The sequence below is a fragment of the Scleropages formosus genome, chromosome 7 (genome assembly GCF_900964775.1).
Source record: "Scleropages formosus chromosome 7, fSclFor1.1, whole genome shotgun sequence".
In the NCBI taxonomy this organism is placed as follows: Eukaryota; Metazoa; Chordata; class Actinopteri; order Osteoglossiformes; family Osteoglossidae; genus Scleropages; species Scleropages formosus.
Window position 1 is genome coordinate 19,822,465 of NC_041812.1, and position 18,975 is coordinate 19,841,439.

Sequence of the window (18,975 nt, forward strand, 5' to 3'; positions counted from 1 at the left end):
AGACAGAAGCAGCATATCATGCGTGACTGAAATTCAAGCGCTGGGTAGCTTAATCAGTCCATTGACATGATTCACAGGAGCACCTGTAACCTGGACAGAGTTAATAACAGTGGTGGGAGGGTCTCAATCCATACATTACCACATTTTTATTGTTTTGGTTCCTTTCACATCCATTGCCATTTACCGCAGAATGCAAAAAGCAAAATTACTTTTAAAGCATAATTCAGCAGCTGTGTTGGTGGATAAGGAAGTTTGTGAGGTGAAATGCAAAAAGTCAGCTGCTGAAAAGTGGTGAACAGCATGCAGTGGAAATGCAGTAAAAACTGGTCTTGTCAGCAGCGGACATTGACAGGTATAGGTAACGCGGTGGGAAGCCGGCTCTGGAGAAACCTGAAAACCTGAAAACCAATTATTTTAAATTATATTTAAAAATAAAATTCAAAGAAGAGTCATATTGGTGGGCCAGCGTTCTATCATTAAGAGTAACCTTTCCAGGACTGTTTGATCGGTAAGTGCTGCACAGAATGAAAGGTAGAAAGTGAATGGAAACAGGGTGAGAAACACAAAAAACGGTATAACAGTACATGCAGCTGAGCCTTTTAGAAGTAGTCCAGTGAGGACATACTTTAGTCCTGTAGTGATTCTTTACTGCAGAAGAAAGTTTCTCACATGACTTCTGAACAGATATTTTCTACAGGGGAATGTCGGCATCTGACCCTTAGAATATTATATTTAAAACTCGTCGAATTTTAATTGGAAAGAAAATAGAGAAATATTGGAGAACAAAATCCACTGGGTTGCGAGGCTCTATAGGGCAACATGAAGAAAGGATGATTTCTTCTGATGGCAACTATATGAATATGACTTGAATTCAATTACCAGCTGATGCTTTGAACTAATTCTGCAGCTTGATAGCAAACATAGTTACTGAGTTCACATACGAGGAATAGAGGAAACAATGGCAAATCAATGCCACAAAGCACTGCTTATCTTCTTTGGGCCAAAAAACATACAATTTAGTTGACTGTTAGCATCCCTAAGAGGCTTTTGGAAAAGAGAAGGATTGTACTGTAAGAGCAGAAACCATGGGGCTCAAGAACCACCAGAATGGTCCAACTGATCCAAAATGAGTCTAATTGAAATATAATTTCTACAGGATAAAATTTGCTACATATTTAAAACCTCAATGCTGTAGCTTGTGTATAATTATTCTGAACACTCAGCACACACACACACACTTTCTGACCCGCTTGTCCCATATGGGGTCGCGGGGAACCGGAGCCTAACCTGGCAACACAGGGCGAAGGGCTGGAGGGGGAAGGGACACACCCAGGACGGGACGCCAGTCTGTCACGGGACTCAAACCCCAGACCCACCGGAGAGCAGGACCCGGTCCAACCCACTGCGCCACTGCACCCCCCACAACACCCAGCAGACTCTGGAAGTGTCTATATCTCTGGCCATACCAGAAGGCTGTACTCACTGCTGCAGTCCTAAAGTATTGATTCATGAGTTATTTGACATACATGTATGCAAGAAAGAGGCAGCCGAACTGGAAAGGCTGAATATTCAGAATCAGAATCAGATTGAGTTTTATTGGCCAAGTGTGCTGATGCACACAAGGAATTTGCTGTGGTTCTAGGTGCCTCCAGTATTTACAGACAAACAGCTGACACAGAATTACAGAATAAGTAAATAAATAACATATTGTGGCGCACAGAGCCGTGGGTTTGGATGGGGCGAAGAAGGACGCAGAGGCAGCATTCATTTCGAAAGTTTTATTGAACACCGGCACCAGGGAAATAATGCTCTCGGTCCGAGGACCCCGTTTCCTCCAGGACCTGTCCCTCTAGCCAGCCTTCCCAGCCTGCTTAAGGTCCCCAGGCTCTCCTTTCTGTGTCCCCCTGGCAGCCACAAACATCCCCTTATATTCTCTGTACGTCACCAAAAGCTAACCAATTACAATAAAGACATTTCCCGCTCAAACACAGTAATGCGGATTGTTACAATATTTACAGAGTATACAAACACTAGAGTATAAGTAGTAGGATAAATACAAAAAGTGGTTGGATAATGTTGTACTGAGTATCAACTGTTCATGAGAGTAATGGCCTGAGGGAAAAAAACTGTTGTTGTATCTGGTCGTTCTGGTGGACAGTGCTCTGTAATGCCTGCCAGAGGGGAGAAGCGTAAAGAGTTTGTGCCCGGGGTGTGTGGGATCAGTGACGATTTTGCCCGCCCGCTTCCTCATTCTGGACTTGTACAAGACCCGAAGGGTGGGCATGGCTGCGCCAATGAACCTCTCAGCCGTCTTGACTGTTCTTTGTAGCCTATTTCTGTCTGATTTGGTAGCTGAGCCAAACCAGACAGTTATAACAGTGCACAGGACAGACTCAGTGACAGCTGAGTAGAACTGGATCAATAGTTCCTGTGGCAGGTTGAACTTCTTCAGTTGACGAAGGAAGTACATCCACTGTTGGGCCTTTTTCACGATGGAGTCAGTATAGGTGTCCCACTTCAGGTTGTGGGAGATTGTAGGACCCAGGAACCTGAAGGATGCCATGACTGAGACGGAGACATGGTGTGGGAGGGTAGTGTAGGGCGGTTCCTCCTGAAGTCCACAATCATCTCCACTGTTTTGAGCATGTCCAGCTCCAGGTTCTTTTGACTGCACCAGCCAGCCAGCTGTTCAACCTCCCTCCTGTATGCAGACTCGTCACCGTCCTGGATGAGGCTAATAACTGTATTGTTGGCTGCAAACTTCAGCTATATTTAGTTACTAATTACTAAAAACAAATGTTTACTTCTATACTAAGGACACAGGAGTCCAGGTCTGAATATCAAATGGTGGGAGTAATTTCAAATAGAGTGAAGAGTTATTACAAATGTATGGCGAAAGCTGTGTCCAGAATTGCTCCATGATTAACTATCAGTGAACGGAAACTTACAGCACAGGTATGTAGACTCTGTCCTCAGAATGTAGTCCCATAGCTACCACCTATTGAAGGTACTGTTGAAAAACATTGAATTCATGATGCTCAAGGTCAAATCTCCTGCCAAGCACTGATCCAGAACCAGTCCAGTTTGAACACAAACTGCACAAATCCTTTCCATATACTGGGGCAGTCACCACTCTGCTGCAAAATTTTCTCTATTTCCACTAAAGTTTGTTGTGCCTCAGATTAACTCTGTCATCTTGACTGAGCAGAATCCCTTGACATATATGCTCTTGTTGTGGCATTGTCTAAAAGTATCTTGCTCGCTGGTGTATATTATGCATTTTGTCGGTAGTACTAGTTGGAAAATGTAACATTTTTTAAATGTTTTACTTTATACACAGGCTAGTCTGAATGAATGCATGAAAAGTTTAGTTTTTTTGTTGGTTTTATGCCCAGCACAGGATCAAAACAGCTTACAAATGTATGAATACTGTACCAGGAGCATCCGTGTTTTCACTAGTGAGTGCATAGCTCTAAGCCTACATCGGGTTCATTTAAGAGACTGCTGTGGAAAGTTCTGTGTTGTTTCGTCTATTTATATATGTATATTAAAATATTTGTTTTCATTTTCTTATTCAACCATTTCACACTTCTTCCAATTAATGCGTTAATTCAGCTCCTCTGGGGAATTGTACGAGTGTGTTGCTTGCTGCATAGCTGCAGTATGTGTTGGAACATGATGAAGGCAAAAAACACCATCTACACACAGACACGTATATTTAATTTAGACAGGTAAATTCAGAGTTGATGGTTAAATGCACATTCCCATTAAATTCTAATGGCAACAGAATGATGCTGGGCTTTTTAATGACAGCAAACACTAAGGAAGGGGAATCCTTTTCCAAGCTGGATCATATTTATTTTTAATTTACATTTTTAAGAATAAAAGGGATTATGGCTATACAAAATGCTGAGCATGGTTTAACCATACAAACAAAATGAAATGTGTTTGGGTCGTAATGCTGCAAACTGCGGTAACATCCGGGGCGAAAATACTTCCTATGCCAACTGAATGTGCAAAATCAGCATGCAGAAATAGTGAAAAAACTGAAGGGAGAGAGTTGCCATACATACAGGTCTTTGTGCTGGCAAAGGTAGTTGAAGAAAAGTGAACAGCTTGATTCGCAGTTGAAAAAGTAATTGAATAGCTCCTCTCTGTCTTAGTTGTGTCAGTGCCCTCCACTTTATAAACTCTTTAAGCAAACTGATTATAAAAGTCATTATAAATCTTTGCCAATGGCCTTAAAACTAATTTAATTTCAATTTACCTCAATCTTGGCAGCAGCCCCAGCAGCATTTGCCCTGTAATGACCCTGATGTGTTTGGGGGGGTCCTCTGAGCCTGGGAAACTGCCCAGGGAAATCACAGTGTTAACTTTAAACTTCATTGTGCTGTGCCACCTTCATTGTAGGCAACCCTATAGGTTTTGCCTCTCTAGAGAGCTTGAGGTATAGTGACATACATGGAAGGATCAACTCTAGATTTATCAAAGGCACCAAGGTCTATTTAATACACACACACACACACACACACACACACACACACACACACACACACACACATTTTCAGAACCGCTTGTCCCAGATGGGGTCGCGGGGAACCGGAGCCTACCCGGCAACACAGGGCGTAAGGCCGGAGGGGGAGAGGACACACCCAGGACGGGACGCCAGTCCGTCGCAAGGCACCCCAAGCGGGACTCAAACCCCAGACCCACCGGAGAGCAGGACCGTGGTCCAACCCACTGCGCCACCGCGCCCCCGGTCTATTTAATAAGAAAAGGAAAAGAAAATGATGCCTGGTATTATCATTAAGAGCTGTTCACAAAAAATAGCTTGGTGTATAATTTGCAAGGATAATCATTTGTGTAGAGACACAGTACTATTCTTTGAAGACTGGTCCTGACCTGAAGATCATTATGTGTTTGCCTGGTGGACGGTGACTCACACTTCACACACTGTTAATCCCATTTTGCTGACATCCAGAAAAGTGAGAGAACAGAGCTCATAAAATTACTAAAGGATGTTAAAACAGTGTCACACTTCAGGACCGTAACCAGAGATGCAGGAGTCCAGCCGCTCCAAGCTTCAAGCTATTTTATGACTTTGCTGCACTTTCCTACTGAAAAAAAGACTATTTTTATTCTTCTCAATTTGTATTTTAAAAAAGGTAGTTTTGACTGGTTCAAAGCCAGTGTCTGGCAAAATTCTATTTTGAATCAGTGCGGCTTAGGTGTGGATGGTTAAGGGGAAAATGGCATGAGAACAAACTAATATTCAGTGGCAAAAGTGAAAGAGAACCCACTAATATTGAAGGAGAAATGTCCACATGTCCAACTCCTTTTTCTGTGTCATTCTTATTGACGGTGTTCTGGTTTCCGCCCACAGCCCAAAGACATGCTGTTCAGGTTTCCCCATAGTGTGTGAGTGACAGAGTGTGTTCCACTGACGTATGGATGAGTGACCCAGTGTAAGTAGTGTATCTAGCAGTGTAAGTCACCTTGGTGAATAAGGTGTGTAGGCTGATAACACTACATAGAGTTCATTGGAAGTCGCTTTGGAGAAAAGGCTCTGCTAAATAAGTAAAACTGTTTCCAGAATGAAGATAAAGTCACAACACATTTCGACAACAAAAAACTAATCTTCCAGTCACGACTTCCAGGAAGTTGCTCTTTGGCACTGTTGCCAGGGAAACAATAACCGTGGGTCATGGGGGCTTCACCAGGAGCATGAACGCCATGTGGCTTCTCTGAACAGGTATACAATTGAGTGGGAACCCAAGTCATAGAGGTGGTAAAAAGGATGACCGGAGGGACTACAGCCCTAGAGAGAGAAGTAGTTGGAGTACCTTTAAAATAAAAGCATTTTCACAATAGTTGAATGAGTTATACATGTCACTTTGCCTAAAAGCATCTGGCAGACGCATAAATGTAAAGGAAAATTCAAGTCTGTGGTCAAATTCTGATCATATTTTACATCTTAAAGTACACAGCTAATGTTTCTTGGGACTTCCTGACCGCCTCCAGGTCACATTGACGTGTCCTTAACCACCACGTGCTGCTGTACACGCAATGCAATTGCAGTACAGTATGCATACATCAAGCATTCAAGATGATAGGCCACGCCACAATAATCAATCAACAACATTACTACCAGATAGCATTCAATATAAATGTTTTCCATTTGGGGGTGCGGTGGCGCAGTGGGTTGGACCGCAGTCCTGCTGTCCGGTGGGTCTGGGGTTCGAGTCCCGCTTGGGGTGCCTTGCGGCGGACTGGCGTCCCGTCCTGGGTGTGTCCCCTTCCCCCTCTGGCCTTACGCCCTGTGTTGCCGGGTAGGCTCCGGTTCCCCGTGACCCCGTAAGGGACAAGCGGTTCTGAAAATGTGTGTGTGTTTTCCATTTTTTTCAACTGAGCTGTTGCAGGGCCTTTGTTTGTACCGCTGCCAGTGTGCTGGATCAGTAACGATTTGGGGCCTCCGCACAAAATAGTGCACCTTGAGGAAAACTCACAAACTCATCCACCCAAAATAAAATCTGCATAAAGACAGATTCATTAGTATTCCTGGTTGGAACTCTGGCTCCTGAAACCCAAACGCAGCTTCAAATAAATTACCTTAGCTTGCTCTTCAGAGCGCGGAGGGGGCGGTCAAAAAGAACAGCTCTGTTCTGTGGCTTTCTTTCATCCACACCATTCCAGTTCTTCTCTACAGGTCACAGACATTCAAAACCAAGTCATTTTCTTGCTTTTCTGGCCACCTTTCCTTCTTTCGCTGTTATCACTCCTAACATGTGCCCTGTTCTTAATTGTGATTCGTTTTAAATGAGGGAAAGTACCACAAAAGACTACAGAAGCAACAGCAAGGAGAGGAGATAAGCTTTACTTTATGTCCTAATTAATGGCCTCTTCAGCTAAGGACTGGAGAGCGAGTAAAGATGCCTTCAATGGCACGCGGCTGAAGAAATGACCCAGGGATGCTGTAAGAGCACGAAACTGCAGGAAAGCGGCCCCGTCTGAATCAGAGCGGTGGCGGAAGGAGAGCGGTTCTGGTCCGGGCAGCTTGGAGTTGGCTAATGAGAACAGCTCATTAAAAACAGCCTGGGCCCGAGCAGAGCCGGTCCACACGAAGGGGTGATGTGCATATGAAGTGTGTTTTAATAAATGGAGGCTCTCGCTGCCCTCAGGACCTGCTATCTGTGCCTTCTACCTGCATAAGAAGGCAATTAAAGAGAATTTGGGAGCATATTCTGACTGCCCGGTCTCTAACCTCATTTACATAGTCATCTTTTACAGTTAGTTATGCGAGCATATTTATTTTTTCTTTCATTGTAGCAGTATGACATAAAAGCTCTTCAGCAAAAAGGGCACTAAGAATAAATGATTTCTGTACTAGCATGCCTGCTAGCAGACAGCAATATCCAGCTGTACTCCCATTGACACCCAGAGTGTAGTACCAAACCTTGGGGTAAACATCTGTGAGCTGTAAATCGGACAGTTGAGCCCCAGGAGGGAAGGTTAATCTTGTCTCGTTCTATTTAGATGGCAGGCAGCGACTTGACTGTCACTCAGGGGGTAAAAGAAGATGACAGGCAGTCAAGTGGGGAGGACAGCAACTCCTTTCCTTAAGTGAGGGGCAGATATTTGTCATTGATGATGGAGCTACTTCCTCAGCAGGACATAACCGCCCATCTGTAACTGGGATGTGATCCTGCCCAGTGGACCCCTGATAACCCCCCCCAGACACTTACAGATAACTCTTTCTCTGTCCTAAAGGGGGAAAGCAAGCCCATTTCTCTAGATGCTGGTGTCCAATCTCAGTAAAGAGGCACACTTAGTGTGGTGTTGCTATATTTGCCCATATTATTTACATTTATTCATTTAGCTGACACTTTCCTCCAAAGCAACTTACAATGTTAAGGTTACAATTATTTACCCATTTATACAGCTGGATAATTTTACTGGAGCAATTTAGGGTAAGTACCTTGCTGAAGGGTACTAGAACCAGAGGTGAGGCTCAAACCTGCAACCTTTGAGGCCAAAGGTAGTAATTCTAACCATTGCACTACACAGCTGTCCCATATCAAATTCAAGATGTCTGGCTGTAATCTCTGGTTATTGCCTACAAACCCATCAATGGATCTGCTCCCCAGTATCTATAAGACTTGATCACTCACTACACCCCAACCAGACTGCTACGCTCCTCCACCTCTTTAGGCCTGGTAATCCCATGCACAAGTGGTCCGAAAAGCACTGAGGTTTTTGGTTCTGGCTCCAACTTGGTGGAATGACCTCCGTGCGTCACTCAGAACTGCTGAATCTCTCTCAACATTCAAGAAGGGTCTTGAAAAATCTCTTTCAGACTCACTTCTCCCCAAATCTCCTATCTGCTCAATAAACGTGTACTATGCAATCTCTTTAATAATGAAAAAACCCTAAATACAGCAACTCATGTAATGTATACTGGTTTATACTGTGGTATGTGAGAAATTAACTGTACTCAAGAATCATGTGTCTGCATCTAAATCTCTTCATCTGTTGGTTTAATGCTCATTTACTATTGTTCTCGGAGATGAACGTTACTTTGGAAAAAAGTGTATGCTAAGTGAACAAATATCAGTTTAAATGTGTTCAGTAAGTTGCAGCTGTAAATAGCTGTATCAGTAAGGAGTGTCACACTGCTCTATGTGTGACAATATGTTGTCTTTGAAGCCTTCAGTAAATCTTAAAGACAGGGCCCTGTTGATGGAATAGGCAGTTCTTTTCAGGTCCCTAAAAATATGAGTATCATAGAAAAAAGAACAAGTTAGGTGCACTCAAAGGCTATTAGTTCAGGCAATAAAACTGTCTATACTATTCACTATGGACTTTTTCTTCCCATTACTAGACAGGCAGCTGTTGGCCTTACAAACTGATGGATGTGACAAAGATGTCTTCTTGCCTACCAACTTGTGGACACAACTTTTTGAGTGACCTCTGAAGCAAACATTCAAGGAGAAACAATGAAATGTTGGAAATGACCTAATGAGCACATTAGTAAAAATTAAAGTCGATGCTTTTGTGTTACTGACAGCGACCATCTGCAACATTTAAATACTATTTAAATTTGTTCATATACAGGACACAGAGACATTACACTAAAGATGACAACATTTAAGAATAAATTAGAAAAACCAAGAAACACTTCACATAAGTGTTCAAATGAAAATATTTAGGTTCATAGAAAATAATGAATGTAAAAGAAAATGGATGAATTGTACTTTTGCTGAGATGTACGTTGCTTTGGACAAAAGCGTCTGCTAAACGAATAAATGTAAATGTAAAAAAAAAAACCAAAATGGAAAATCTTATATAACTAATATATTAATTGATTAATAATATATTCATTTAGCTGACAATTTCTCCAAAGCAACTAATAATGTTAAGCTACTTACAATTATCTATCCATTGATACAGCTGAGCAATTTTACTGGAGCAATTTAGGGTAAGTACCTCACTCAAGTGTACTACAGCTGAAGGTGGGATCTAAAGCTGCGACTTTTGGGTCTAAAGGCAGTAGCTCCCGGACCCTGGACATATTAAACATTTGTATCCCACTAGAATAATCAGAAAAGCTATGAAAATATTACCATCTGTGGAGGTCCATCTGTAGAGATCAAATTTTCAGTAACAACACCAGTATGGATGGGGCACACAGAATACAGCCACACAGCCAAAATCAAGATTAACAGTAACTGTCAAGTCTTGCATATCACATGATTAAACTGATATCTTTGTCACTCTTTGAATTCGCAACATTTAAAATCCAGATTTCCCACATGACCTGTTATTTAAGGGAAAAAAAAAATCAGAATGAAATTAAAGCAGAACATTACACAGTTGTATGAGCAGAACTAGAGAAAACAAACACACACACACACACACTCTGAAATCACTTGTCCCAACTGGGGTTGCAGCGAACTGGAGCCTAACCCGGCAACACAGGGTGCAGGGCTGGGAGGGGGAGGGCACACACCCAGGACGGGACACCAGTCCATCACAAGGCACCCAAAGCGGGACTCGAACTCCAGACCCACCAGAGAGTGTGACCCGGCCAAGCCCACTGCGCCACCCCCCCTTCCTCAAAAATATTTTACATATAAATTGATTATTTAAATTCTGAAATTAAAAGTGTCCTACAGGGCACAGAAAGAAATGCACCATTTTAAAAGGCTGATCTATCATTTTACCTGTTTTACAGATGATAAAATACAGACCTAAATGGTGCCTTCTGAACAGTTCTAAGGGCAGACGCTATAAGATTACATTTTAAATACATTGCTTTAAAGCTGAACAGTTGTGGAATATGTGCAGATCCATGAAAACATAATTGCAATATACTTCTAGGAAAAATGCAGCGTTTCCATTACAAACACTGTTGCTTAGTGACTTGACAGTGTTGCCCCCTAGGGACACCTGAACGCAGTTACAGTAAAGGTACCGCAGTGCACTCCTTACTTCGTCAGCTTTTCATGCTGTCACACCTGTCCCGCTCCTTCATTTTCCCCCCATACTTTCTTACGATGAAATGCTGTCTCCTTAATCACGTACAGAAATATAGTAAAAGTTTCCAGGTTCCCATATTTCATGTGCACTTGTTTGTAAGTGTTGCCTCTGAATTGATAGCAACCTTTGAGCTTGAGATTCCATTAGCTGTTTACTACAGGGAAGAAACAGAAGAAAACCATACTGTAGGCCAGGATAAAAATGGTCTGCAAGTGAAAAAGATGCACTTTAATGCTAGATGTGGGAGACAGAAATTTATGGCTGTTTTTCAGCATTGTAGCAGGGAAACTATACTAGAACAAAGACTGAGGTTTAATGGAAGAAAATGCATCTTAAAGACTGATCAGAGAGCATTCTGTCGCTCTTTCTCTCTCACACACATACACAGTTTAAGGTAAGAAACTTTGGTGCCTACCCTGTGCTCTCCTTCACACACTCATATTTACAACAGCATTACAGTAACTTTAACATTAACACACAAGCACAGCTACACAGACAGAAAGACATCGAATCTCAAAGCAAATTTTGTTTGTAGGAAAACTCTAGAGACCATTACACATTGCAGAATTGATGCGTTTGTTTTTTATGCAAATACAGTTTGTCTGTGTTGTTTCTCAGAACTGATGCACTACTTGTAATGACAGAAAAAAACATGTTCCGAGCTTAAATTGCATGGCAAACTAAAACCGTATTTGTATCGATAGTTTCAGGGAAGTCACACAAAAGACGTATCCAAAGAGAGCGGACCAGTGAAAAGTTTGAATACGCTTGCTGGAAAGTAACCCCCACACAAAGCCATTGTTTAACAAATTTAATGAGGAAATGAAGCACCACATCTTCCCAGAAATTCAGGACACTCAGTTTATCCTATGCAGGTATTGCCGGGGTGTGCTCAAACTTTTGACTGGATGGAGCACACGATTCACCATGTACCCAGAACACTGCTCATATTTTATATCCTAGGTACCATCACATACATACTGTACAGGCCCACACACACGCACATACACAAACACACCACAGAACCACACTGATGTCTTGATTATTCCAAAAAACCGCAGCCATGATATTGCATTGCATTATATGCGATGTATTATTAATTGGTGCTTTTTTTACTCTTAAGGACAGAATACACTCACCCTGTTTACTTTTTAAATAATATCCTGTGCTTCTTTGCACTTGAAAACATATCTGTGAAATGATGACATTTTATTTACAGTACACACACACACACACACACACACACACACACACACACACACACACACACCATCTTCAGCCCAACACACAGCAGGTGTTGGTAAATCCATAATGTGCTGGTTTGCTCCTTCTGCCCTTTAATTGGACATTTACATTGGATAAATGATATTAAGCATTGCATTTTAAATGGCAATTTGTGGGGTGGATGCGGTGATCGACACCCATGACATTAATATTTCATGAAACGGATGAAAATATCACATGCCCATGAATAATGAGTGGCAACCCCCACCTCCTCAAAGTCTAAAGGATTAATTGTGTGTGAAGGAAATGGTGTGAAAGGGCAGGCAGAAAAGACATTAATTATTGTATGGAAGCCAGGAAGCCATTCACATGGACAATGACCGGACTGTCACGACCGTTATTCTGACAAACTTCAAAGAGAGAATGCACATCCTTTAGCATTGGCAAGCCAGTTACAGTACGGTTCGTGATATAGAGTCTTGTTTCCATGGAAACACGTCACTGTATCTGACCCTAGTTTAATCACAGATGCATTTCCCAGCAATCTGAACCCTTAAATATGGGGGATAGGGGGATGGGGGAGTTTTAATACTGACTAAAAATATACAAGGCTGGAGAGCGACTTCAGGTTTGTCTTCTAATGACCCAGTGTCAAGCATGCAATTGCCTAGGAACAATTTCTTACAACAACAGTTTCATATGAATAACTGTAATACAGGTCACATAAAAGATAAATTCATTCTACACACACGCATGCTATACGTCGGACACACAAAACCGATTGAAAATTTTTACATATTTTATTAGTCTTTTATTGACAGACTTGATCTGTAAAAACAAAAAGTGAATTATGCAACTCATGAAGTAAAAGTTTTATATATGTGAAAGCTGGGTGGTTTCAATTTCACTGTTCTCCCTAGAGTATTTTGAAAATATTTAATAACCAAACATCAGAGCATAGCAATGTTTGAACTGAAAAAAAGGAATATGAAATGAGTCCAAGAATACTGGGAGAGAGACAGATAAGCTGATAAAGGACGAGGAAATTAAAAAATAGGCAAGACTAAACATGGGAAAAATTCAGGCACAAGAATGACCTCTTTACTGACAGTTACTTGGCCACCTATGAAATAAAGATTAGCATAGCTAAGAGATACCTTAAATATGTCCCCTTTGGGGTATATTTTTACCTGTCTTTTAGGCATTCCATTTTATACATTTGGATATAAAATAGATGCCTGTATATGAACAAGGGGAGTAAGACCGCAAAAAAGAATACACACACACACACATTTTCAGAACCGCATGTCCCATACGGGGTCGCGGGGAACCGGAGCCTACCCGGTAACACAGGGCGTAAGGCCAGAGGGGGAGGGGACACACCCAGGACGGGGCAAAAAAAGAATATGAAACACCAAATACGAATGTACCATCTACTATGCTAAAAGACATTAAAATCTAAAGAAGTTCAGCTGTGACTGCACTTGCCAAGAAGCGTATTTTTGAAATGCACTAGTAGCGTGTTCTTAAACTCTCAGGTAGTCCTGGTAAGAAGCATGTGAGACATGTGGAAGATACTTGGATCCAATCACATGGATCTCTGACGGTAACCTGAGTGGTCAGGCCATGGTTAGGTAACAAGATTTTTGTTAGGATGGCATAGAGTTTCCATACGTAGAGTAGAGTACAGATATGCAGCTGGAGCTCCTACCTTCTTGGTGAAATCCATAGCTTTGAGGATTGAAAGGTTGAGGGTCTCCAGCGATGCCAGAACACCTTCATAGTCACCCATGTGTTTGGCAAAGTAGTCTGGAAAGGCAACACATCAAGGTGAGGAGAGGCGAGAGAGTCCGCCCCCAACACACACACACACACACACACACACACACACACACAAAATGGTGATAGCAGGACATTATCAGCATGACTTGTTCACATGGTAAGTTTGCTAGAATGCTGAAGTAATGATTGGATCCTAACTGCTGAGATTTACCTAGGAACCAGTCAAAACACAAACTGGTATAGCTTGTGCGACTGCACAAAAAAGCTGCGTTTTATGTTCTTATGATTTGCTCTGTGATTCAACACGAAGACAAAAAAAAAATTATTGCTTCTAGTCTTTTAGGTCCCCTTGTCTGGCTGTGATATATTTGCACTGTGCATTATTGGCAAACAGTAAATTGCCTTATTGACGCTTTCAAAAAGATCTGAATTCCACAGTGATGTTATACAGTATGATTACAAAAGTACATTGCAGGATACCACTGCATCGTTTCATGTATTACCAGATTTAGCATAGGAAATATCAATAGTAGGGTGAAAGGTTAATCCAAATCCATATACCACTGGGACATGGTCTCTGACTGAGCTCTCTGTCTGGCTCTCACAAACACTGACAAAAAGCAAGTCAGGACGCACACACACATACACACAGAAGGCTGAAGAGTGATGTACTGATACTCACCACAGAGTTCTCTAGTGTCAACATTGCTGACACACCACGGGTAGACCAGCAGTGGACAAGAAGACAGAGGAAATAAAGGGGAAGAGGGAGAAATAATAGAAAACCAGGTAAGGTAGAGGTAAAAATCTTTCACACAGACACACATCACCCAACACCGACATAATTAAAGCTCAACATGTCAGTTTGTTTCTGAGAAGGGAACTGCAGCCATGAGACCCAATAAGCCATGTTCCAACAAGAGTAGAGTTAGCACAGTTCACATGGCCAGAACAGTATGCGCTATGACAGCCATGATACATTGTTTATGTCTTTAATAGGAACGGTGGTTAGTCTACCCCATTAATAAGGAATCCTGCGCTAAATGCAAGCCTCTCCAACCCAGTAACCATGACATTCGGTCTAAGCTGTCGGTAACGCATCACCATGGTTACATGACCAAAGGTTCATGACCCAATTACTTTGGGTACTACAGACAAGTGGGAAGCTGGTGGGAGATGGAGGTGAGGAGGTGTGGTGTCTGCCAGGTCAAGTGTGGTCTGGATGGCCTTTGTGAATACCACACAACTGCAGATACTGTAAGCAGTCATTTTGTCAGTGATTTAACTCTTATTCATTTGCACAATTATCTTCATCTTAATAATATTCAATTCAAGATTATCACACTGAAAGCTGGACAAGAAACCTTGCTTTCAAAAGAATTCACTTATTCCATGCCCACAACTGCATTCAGCACTTATGCAGCAGTTACAATGGATTAATTAACCTTAAGTAAATGCAAGACAAGGAGCCAGAAAAACAAAGAAAAATTATAGTGCTTAAATGCATAGCTGTTTTTTTATTATACTTATAAATAACTTCAGCTCATCTGAACAGCTCTATAATTTTTGCCCATACACTTTTTAATCAAACGCAAATAAATCTTCTGACTGTATTCCAGTCAAATTATTTCATGTTGCTTTTTGTTGTTAACAATCCAATAAAAGTGTTGTTTCACCACATGGCATTCCAGCAGTGAGGTCTGCACAAGTGTCAGGTGGATTTAAACAGCTCTTCTGTGTTCCAGGCCAAATACTTTAATGGGACCCAACTGGACTGGGTTGTGAATGCAGCAGCCTGACCACAGCTGTTGGACAAGTATCGATATATGGACAATTACACAGAGACTCTCTTTGAGATGACCAAAAGGCATGAACACAATAATTCACAATCTCACTGTTGTGTGGGCAGTCAATAGACCAAATTGCCATTAAAGAACAAAGTCTTAAAGTACAAATTCAAGCCACTGAAAACTAAAGCAATTGTAACTGTTGGGAAAAAGGGTAAATAAAAAAGGCACAAGAGGCCAGAAATCCCAGGGAGAGCAGGCTAGAGAAACTAGAAGTATGCTGATCTTCACATACACACCATTATGATCGCCAAGGGAGGTCCAAGAATAAGTTAAAAAGTATCTACAAATTATATGTAAACTAAACCATAAATGTACTGTGGATACTTTCACTTATCTTGTATTTTATAAGGTAATAACAAACATGTGGAGGTCATATTTATACTGCAATAGACTTATTAAACTTTTAAAGGTCACTGCAATTGCCATATTAGATGGCCTGGGAATCACAGTCATTACATGTGCAGACCCAGTCTATTTGTCTTCCGTCACCTCTAAAACAACCACTTTCCAGAAAGGTTGGAGTAAAGTCCTTCATCCTTTTCTCTTGCTAGAACACAAGATATGATGGAAAGGCAGACCTGTGTCAGATCAAAGCCTCCTGGCACATACAGATTCCGTCCGACAGCAGGTCTTTTTACAAAGCGCGCTCTGAACTCCTTCCTGGTAATCATAGCTCTGCACCTGACATCAGTAATCAGAGACACTTCATTCACTGCACTCACATGCACATGTTCAACAAAAACAGAGAAATACCCCATTGCTGAATGTGATGAGAGCCAAACAGCAAAGGCATCAAAGCAGATGCCAGGAAATGAAGTCTTGTTATCAGGTTATTTCTTTCCTTAGCAGATGCTCTTAACCCTGAGGGACTGTCATTCCCGACACACCTAGCAGAAAAACTGAGACGAAACGGCAGAGTCGTAATTTCTGCTACTTGTCTCTATACTGTTAGATACTCATAATGTCAGAACAGTACCATAGTATACGGTCATCCCCGAGACACAAGCATTTGATTTATGAGACCTTGAGGTTATGAATGGTTTAATACCCCTACTTCAGTTCACAACAAATTTCTTCATAATGATACCTTTGGATTTTGTGATCCTCCCAACCCTGAGGTGACAATGAGACCAAAGGTGGTCTTCTCATAGTTTAGCTTGTGCTGCACTAAATTCTCAAGGCCTTATTTCCTGCTTTTATCTGTTGTAGTCTGAGCAATCATGGCCCTCCTTGGAAAGTCCAAGCCATGTCAGCTTGTTCACCGAGTGTGAACTAATTTGCATTGTTTTCATTGATTTCTTTTGCCCTTATGCCATGCTATGATAGCTAATATTAATTATTGTTAGTAATTGTGTCAATTTTAATGGGATTTGGTGATATTTTATCACAATACTTTAGCCTGCCACAAATGTTTAACATTGAAATGAATGGTTATTATATTTCTGATTTGAAATAATTCAGCTTATGAAGGATTTTTCAATAATTAATAGGTTGGGGAAGATTGCACTCTTTCACCATAGTGAAGGGACTTTGTAATAACCAACATGTAGCCTGAATACCCGGAGGTGTAGCATTCCTGTACTACAGGCAGTAACGTAAATATTCAGACAGGTACTCCTTGACTGCAGTCACAACCTTAAATTATTGGAAATAATCCTTTGCACAGTCTAGCTCTGAGACAAGCAAGGGAAGAACTGGCTGAACTGAGAGGCAGCAGAAAAAGACACAAGTACTAGAAACTGAAGGAAAGAAAAAGGAGGACACAGGGAAACAGCGAAGATGAAGTAAGAGAGGCTGAGTGAAAAGGAGCAAGACTGAGGTGTTTGGTATGGAAACAGACGTAGGCAAAAAGAGAAAGTCCCAGGCCACCCACTGGGATGAGAGTTGGCAATGACAGTTAAAGTGCTGGTTCTGCAGTGAAATGACTTTAACTCAGGGGAGCATGGGAGAACCCCCTGTCTTGGTGATTATTAAAGTTAAACTCAATTAAAAACTCTGCACACAGAGGAGACCTGTTTCTTCCAGAGCAGATGAGAGTGGAATATTACTCAGCTGTTTAAGGGCTGATAACTGGGTGGAATGTCAGGTATAATATCAGGTGTTTCTTCTTTTGAACAAATGAACCTGAATGATATGCCGATATGAAATTAAACCTGATAAATCTCTACAGGGTATATCTGCAGTTTAAAATCTTTTACCATTGACCAGCTAACTCACCTGAGTCTAAACCCAAGCAAACAGAGCTAACTTGAAATCACCCACAAGGGCACAGAAGGAGGGGTTCTCTAACAATTAACTTTTGTACACATAACTGCTCGCAAAACAATTAAAACAAGCTGTCTGATGCTACTACTATAGTTGTACTGCCACACATTACAGTCCTATATCATTGATGCAGAAGAATTATACAATTACTCCTCTGAGGGGCAAATGCTCTTGGATTGGTTGTTTCACATGGGGATCAGGTGCAGACAGCAGAAAAATGGTGATTATGACTTTTGGATATCACTCGGTAAAGAGATGCAACATTAAGCATGTGATGAAGAGGCATGTCTGAATTCAGAGTGGCACCAAAGAACATCCAATTAGCACTGTAGCAGCTATTCCACCTTTTACATGACTTTCTTTACGATTCCTTCCTGTATGGCAGCTGATAAAAGAGCTGACTGACAGGAATTGGCCTCTAAGTTACGAACTACTGCGGACACACTCTGAGAGTCCACAAAACAACGCTTTCTTTGAAACAACTGCTCCATCATACACAAAAACTTCCGAAGACTGATGTTACTGCTATTATGCAGCAATAAAGGTAATGTCAATCTACATGTACCATGCAACGTGGTAGAATGATACCATGCAACAGTGCTCTCTTTTTAAAAGAAGCACTCCTTTATACAGAAAAACTTCTGAAGACTGACATTACTTCCAGAAGTACACGTACAGTACATACTGTAAGCTTCAGCGATGTGGTCGGTAAAAACAAGGGTGTCACTGCAGGTTCATGTTCACTACATGGAAAGTGTGTGCTCACATACATATGGATTACACTTCAGATTGGTGTCAATACAACAGACAAGGGCGAACTCCTATGTATCGACAGAGGACTGGACTCAATGGACGGGCTCTGTCAAGGACACGAGAATAGGCCTACCTGGTGTTATCCGAGTCGATGGTATGAAAGAGCTTCTCCAGCTCCTCCTCGTTCAGAGTACCATCGGAGAAGAAGGCCTGGAATTCATCCAGGGACAGCTTCCCATCATCTGTGGATGAAGGATTGACACTGCTGCATGAGCATCACTGTGACAGTCACTCTCTGATGGACTTTACCTCCCTTTGCATTTCCCATCATGCTCACAGCTTTCCACACCATTTACTCAGTTGCTTAGCAGTGAGATTTATCCACAGTGACTTCCATAGCCTTTTTCCTTGTCTTTGACCACTGGACCTGCTAATAAAGTATGGATATCCCACAGCAGTTCAATATTAATGTATTCTGTTTTATATTCCACATGATCAAATAAAGGGGAAGTGTTATTACAGAACTGTTACAGGTGTGTTTGTGCTAATAGCTTTACTACAATGA

At 41.6% G+C, this 18,975-nt stretch overlaps 1 protein-coding gene across 1 annotated transcript in view; it reads right to left on the minus strand.

Annotated features, from left to right (window-relative positions):
- necab2 (N-terminal EF-hand calcium binding protein 2) overlaps positions 1-18,738 on the minus strand; it is a 49,079-nt gene extending 30,341 nt beyond the window's left edge. Inside the window, exons 1-4 of the mRNA XM_029253541.1 lie at positions 18,720-18,738; positions 18,544-18,652; positions 14,225-14,250; positions 13,472-13,569 (exon numbers count right to left, since the gene is read on the minus strand). Coding sequence (XP_029109374.1) covers positions 13,472-13,569; positions 14,225-14,250; positions 18,544-18,652; positions 18,720-18,738 — 252 coding nt within the window. The remainder of the gene's footprint in view (positions 1-13,471; positions 13,570-14,224; positions 14,251-18,543; positions 18,653-18,719) is intronic.
- Between the last annotated feature and the right edge of the window lie 237 nt (positions 18,739-18,975).